This window comes from Seriola dumerili, unplaced genomic scaffold, assembly GCF_002260705.1.
Source record: "Seriola dumerili isolate Sdu_G_001 unplaced genomic scaffold, Sdu_1.0 BDQW01015574.1, whole genome shotgun sequence".
In the NCBI taxonomy this organism is placed as follows: Eukaryota; Metazoa; Chordata; class Actinopteri; order Carangiformes; family Carangidae; genus Seriola; species Seriola dumerili.
This window is the reverse complement of record NW_019189829.1, coordinates 10,027-15,882: the sequence shown is the minus strand read 5'-3', so window position 1 is coordinate 15,882 and position 5,856 is coordinate 10,027. Positions and strand designations below refer to the sequence as shown.

At 42.2% G+C, this 5,856-nt stretch overlaps 1 protein-coding gene across 1 annotated transcript; it reads right to left on the bottom strand.

Annotated features, from left to right (window-relative positions):
• Positions 1–468: 468 nt before the first annotated feature.
• On the bottom strand, positions 469–5,641 carry LOC111240159 (ELKS/Rab6-interacting/CAST family member 1-like). The gene is given in 4 exon segments (XM_022770141.1): positions 469–1,331; positions 1,713–2,546; positions 4,667–4,911; positions 4,960–5,641. Coding segments are annotated over 4 exon segments (2,499 nt in total). The 5' UTR covers positions 5,517–5,641.
• Between the last annotated feature and the right edge of the window lie 215 nt (positions 5,642–5,856).

Below are 5,856 nucleotides of genomic sequence, written 5' to 3'. Positions count from 1 at the left end.
ATACAGAACCTGATCATCTGGAGGAAGGAAGGTTCATCAGCTGCACATTATTTAACCTTTCAAATCGTGCGCAGAAGTTGTTCACCACATCTGGAGGGGAGGTCACAAACCTGTGGTGGGGGCTTGTTGTCTATAATGACCTGAATGCTCCTCTACTAGACTGTGTCTCTGCTCTCAGCAAAGTGGCAACTGATTCTCTGTACAATTATTCTGTTTTTGCTCATCTGATGTAACGTGATGTGATTTCTGTTTCCCCAGATCTGGACGCAGCAGCTCGGATCCTCAGCAACGTCCAAACTTCTGCTCTTTGTAAATATGCAAGTAAGTGTGTATGTGAACCATTAAACTAAACACACCTTTTCCACTATCCTACAGCAGACTGGAGCCACACCTGAACAATGGTAACTGTATAAATTTAACTCTCTCAATGCTTGGAGAGAGTAAAAATAAAAATGCAGTGGCTCATGCTCATGCAATGCAGCAGGATCCCTGCTTCTCTGGGGCCAGAAGTTTCTCTTTCAGTTCATTCATTTCTCTTTCATGTTTCTTCTGCAGGTCCTCCAGCTCTTCACCGTCACCGTCTTCATCTTGGGTCGTGATTTGCTTTTTCAACTTTTTTATTTCTGCTTCGTGTTTCTTCTGCAGCTCATCGATTTTTTCTTTCTCGTTTCTTTTATTTTCTTCCACAAGTTTCTGTTTGAATTTATTCAGTTTCTGCTCATGTTCTTTCTGTAGTTCGTCCACTTCTTCCTTCTGCTTTTGATGCTGTAGGGCAACAAATTTCAGTCTCCACTCATTGATTTCTTGGTCATGTTTGATGGACAGCTTGTTCCTTCTCCTCTTCTGCTCTTCTTTACTTTGGTTCTGAAGTTCTCTGTCCAAGGATTTAATTTCTTCTTTGTGTCTTTTCTTGAATTCGTCCAGTTGATCCTTCTCTTGTCTCCTGTTTTCGATTGAAAGCTCTTTCATAAGGTTCTCCATCTCTTTTCTGTGTGTTTTCTGCATTGAACTTATTTTGCTCCTGTTTTCTTTCTTTCGGGTCAGAAGAAGCAGAATCAAGTCGGTCATCTCTTGTTTGTGTTTGTCCTGCAGTTCGTCCATGACTTGTTTCAGAGTCTTTTCTTTGTGTTCTGAGAGATCCATTAAGTTTTTATATTCCTCCTGTTTCTCCTGCATGTGTTTCTCATGTTGTTGCTTCAGATCCATCACTTCCTTCATGTGTTTGTCTATCAGAGCTGCAAAGTCCTCCTCCGTTTTCTCTCTGAAGTCATTGAATTCTTCAGCTTGTTTTCTGGCCTCCTCCTCATACTTCTTCTTCATTTTCTCTATTTCTGTTTTATATTTTCTGTCTATCTCTTTAAGTTTCTCTTCCTGCTCTCTTCTCATTCTGTCCTCTTCTTCTCTTTTGTTTTCAGTTTTAACTCTCTCTCGCTCATATTCTTCCTGGAGCTTTTTAAGTCTTTGTTCCTCCCGTCGTCTTTGTTCATCTTCTTGTTTTCGTTCCTTCTCCCAGTCCTCCTGTTGTGTTTTCATCACCTCTTTAGTCTCCTTCAGCTTTCTGTCAAAGATTTCCTTTGATTCTGATTCTGATTTTATTTTGCTCTTCAGGTCTTTAATTTTTTGTTCCCACTCCTGTCGTTGAGTTTCTTCCTGTTGTTTCTTCTTCCTGTCTTCTTCTTCTCTCTTCTCCTGTTCTTTCTGTGTCTGCTCACGCTCCTTCTTTATCTTCTCCTCCATTTCCTTGAGTTGTTCATCTCTCTGTTTTCTCTCTTGTTCAGTTTTTGCTCTCTCTTCTTCCATTTTTCTTTTCATGTCTTTCTTTTCTTCCTCATGTTTTCTTTCTAGTTCCTCCCTCTCTCTCTTCATCTCCTCCTTCTCCTTCAGGATCTTCTCCACTTCTTTCTGTATCGCTGCTTCGGCCTCTTGCAGCATCTCATTAGTGTAACAGCTGCCTCCATTTCTCTTCAGTATGGTGTCGATCATGTTTATCAGCTCACTGACTTGTCTGCGGTTTTCTCCATTACGGTTATTAAACACATGATATCTTCCTCCACAGTCAGAGATCAGCTTCTTAAAGGAATCATCACATTTATTTTTGATGTATTCTTCAATCGACAGCTTTTTGTCTTCCAGTGAGTCTCCTCCAGTTAAAAGAATGATGGTGAACGACTCTGAATTCTTCCCAAAGACTTTCTTAATGAGTTTCAGTGTCTCCTTCTCCTCTGGTGTGAGTCGTCCGATCTGTTACACCAACAGGAAGACATGTGGTCCCGGAGCTAGAAGACTGATGCACTTCACCATCTCCTCATTAACCTCTTCATGAGACAAACTATTGTCAAACAGACCGGGAGTGTCAACCACAACAACAGGACGACCGTCCACCTCACTCTGTGCTTTCTGACAAAACTTGGTGACTGATGTTTGACGAATATCCGCTTCAAACTTCTCTGTTCCCAGAATGGTGTTTCCTGTAGAGCTCTTTCCACTTCCAGTCTTCCCTATCAGCACGATCCTGAGACGCTCTGGGCTCTGAGTCTCATCGTCACCTGTGAAATGAGAAGACGTGGAGTTACTTGCTGTCAGTTTGAACATTACATAGACTGCAAGATACGGTGGGTTCAGAAAGTGTTCAGACCACTGCAAATGTTTTCACATTGCATTGTGTTACAGCCTTATGTTAAAAAAAACAACTACATTTTTGCAAATTTGGCAAATTAGAAATTTAGCTCAGGTTCCTTTAACTTCTCTTGATCATCTTTGAGAGGTTTCTGCACCTTGATTGGAGTCAACCTGTGGTGTGGATAATGCCTATCAGAGCAATATCCATGAGGAGGAAGGAACTGCCTGCAGAGCTCAGAGACAGGATTGTGTCAAGGCTTATATCTGGGAAAGGCTATAAAGAACTTTCTGCTGCAACGAAGGTTCCCAAGAGCACAGTGGTCTCTAATATTCTTACATGGATGAAGTTTGGAACAACCAGGACTTTTCTGAGAGCTGGCTACCCAGCCGAACTGACCAGTCAGAGAGAAGAGCCTTGGTAAGAGAGGAGATCAAGAACCCAATGGTCGTAGCTGAACTCCATAGATCCTGTGTAGAGATGAGAGAAACATCCAGAAGGACAACCATCGCTGCAGCACTTCACCAATGTGGGCTCTCTCTGGACTCTCAGACTGTGAGAAACAAGATTCTCTGGTCTCATGAAACTAAGATTGAATTGTTTGGCCTCGATTCAAAGCGTCATGTTTGGAGGAGACCAGACGTGATACTTGGTTGTCCTTCTGGCAGTTTCTTCCATCTCCACACAGAGAAGCAAATTAAAACAAGGGGTCATACAAGGCAACAGAGGTAAATAGTAATTAAATCAAATATTTTTGTACTATAGTGCAAGCAAAACCAAATGCAATGTCACAAGCAAAAGGGAAATCAATTAAAAAATCTATGAGAATCTAGTAATCTGGGCAGCTAATAAATTCAAGTAAACTCAGGAAGAGCTCTCCGATAAAAGTAGGAGTAGGAGTAGTATCTCCTCAGGTAGCTTGTTCCAGAGTTTTGGGGCTCTGACTGTGAATGCTCTGTCACCTCTAGTTGTCAGTTTTGCCTCAGTAACAACTCAACGATCTGTCTTGGATCTTGTTGAAAGGCTGGTGGCTGAGTTCTGTCCAATTAATACAGTTTTGGTTGTGGCAGGTGAAGAGACTGTTGCAATTGTCAAGGTATGATGCAATGGAAGAATGTAAAATTGTCTCTGTGTCTTTAAAAGATTTTTAAAAATATTTTGGAAATATTTCTTAAATGATAAAAACAAGACTGCACAAGTTTTGTTGTGCGCCGCTTGAAACTTCAGTTGCTGTCAGATCAAATGCCAAGATTCTTTGCAACAGGTTTGGTGTGATCCAACAGGAGACCAGCAGATGACAGGATTTGTTTTGCTCTGTGCTGGGAACCAATTAAAACATTCACTGTTTTGCTAAAGTTAAATTGCAGAAGATTTTTTGACATCCAGTTTTTAACATCACAAAGGCAGTAATGTAGTGAATTCAGCCCTCCAGGATCAGTGGCGCCTTATGGGGCACTATACAGCAGGAGCAAAAGATAACATGGCAATAAATGGAGAGACAGAACTTCCTGTTTGACAGGTATGAAGAGAATCATTCTGAAGCGGTGCCTGATATTCCTACCCAGTGATTCAGCCTGTCATGATCTGCTGTGACTTTCTGTTATTTCCTGTTTTATTTTGAAATCATTTTCTTTGTGTTGCACCTGTGTCTCATTACCTCCTCCTCTCCTCCCCTTTAATGGACTAAAGATTCCTTGCTGCCCTTGACTGGATTGGATGACCTGATTTGTATCGCCGGGGTCATCTCATGCTGTGATGCTCATGGGTCAGACTGAAATTTCTCCAAAATGTGATTGTGATTTTCTACTGTTGAAGAAATTGCTGGGAGACGTATTCTTCTACAATTTTGGTCAGAAAATGAAACTGACTGACAACAGACAGAGCCAATAGATTCAATGACCCTGAGAGTAAAACTTATTACATCAACTGCACTGACATATACTGTACATATATACAGTACACAGTATCACACACGCACGCACGCACGCGTGCACACACACACACATATTTATATACATTTATTAAAAATCTAAATTTTATAATACTTACAACTGACTTTGCCTTTTGTTCTCCAGTTCTCAAGTTCAGTCTGCAGTGTGGTGATGTGTTTCTCTTGTTGTATGATCTTCTTTATTTGAGCAAGTGCAAATGTCTCTGTTGTGTAGCTGGATGGTTTTTCTTTGTCGAGTCTTATTTTTTGCAATCTATCCAACACCTCAGAGGTCTGCTGCTTGTCCTTGATGTTGACAACAACAGATCTTCCTCCACAGCTCTGAAGCAGCTCCTGGATGTCTCTGCTCTTTCTTATGAAGTCAACAACAGCTGGAGCTGCAGGATCTGACTCCACAGTGAACAGAATCATGGTGAAGTCATTGACTGGAGAGCTGAATGAGTTCTGGATGGTCTCTAACTCTCCCTTGTCTTCATCAGTGAGGGGACCCACAGGTAGGACCAGGATGAAGGCATGGACGCCCTCAGGATCACAGAGGGAGATACACCTGAACGATTCCTCCATCACTTCCTCCTGAGGTTTTCCGTACAAGGCAGGAAGCTCCACCAGGGAAACCTGACGTCCTCTCACCTCTCCCTGATGTTTAACACACTCTGATGAGCTGGAGACTGAATGAAGCTCTGTCTGACCTAAAATGGCCTCGGCTGCTGAAGTCTTCCCTGCTCCTCTCCTCCCACACAGAACCAGGTTTAAAGCTGGTTTCATGTGTTCACGCTCTTCAGAGAAGGTGAGGAAGGTTTCTTTGTTTTCACGCACAATGTTCTCAATCTTCTTCATCAACAGTTGGTGTTTATCTTCAAACATGTTGAAGAGTCTTCCTCCACAGTCTTGAAGCAGCTGACTAACAGAGACACTTGTTTCCATCCCATCATGTGTCATGACGACCATTGAGTGTTTAAAAGCATCTGGACCAAACAGACTCAGGATGAACTTCAGTGTTCGTCTGTTCTCCTCAGTGAAATCAGAAGGTTTCACTAACAGCAGCAGAACATTTGGTCCAGGAGAACAAAGAGTCTCACACCTCTTCACCTCTTCTCTCACTGCTTCCACAGACAGACTGAACATGTCTGGAGCTTTCACCACTGTTAATGGTTTTCCTCTCCACTCTCCACTGGCAGCCTCACACTGCTTTAGTGGTTTGACTGTTAAAGATCTAGGCTGTTTGCTGCCAGTGATGAAGTTGCATAGTGTTTTCTTTTTGACCTCACTTTTCCCGACCATCACGATC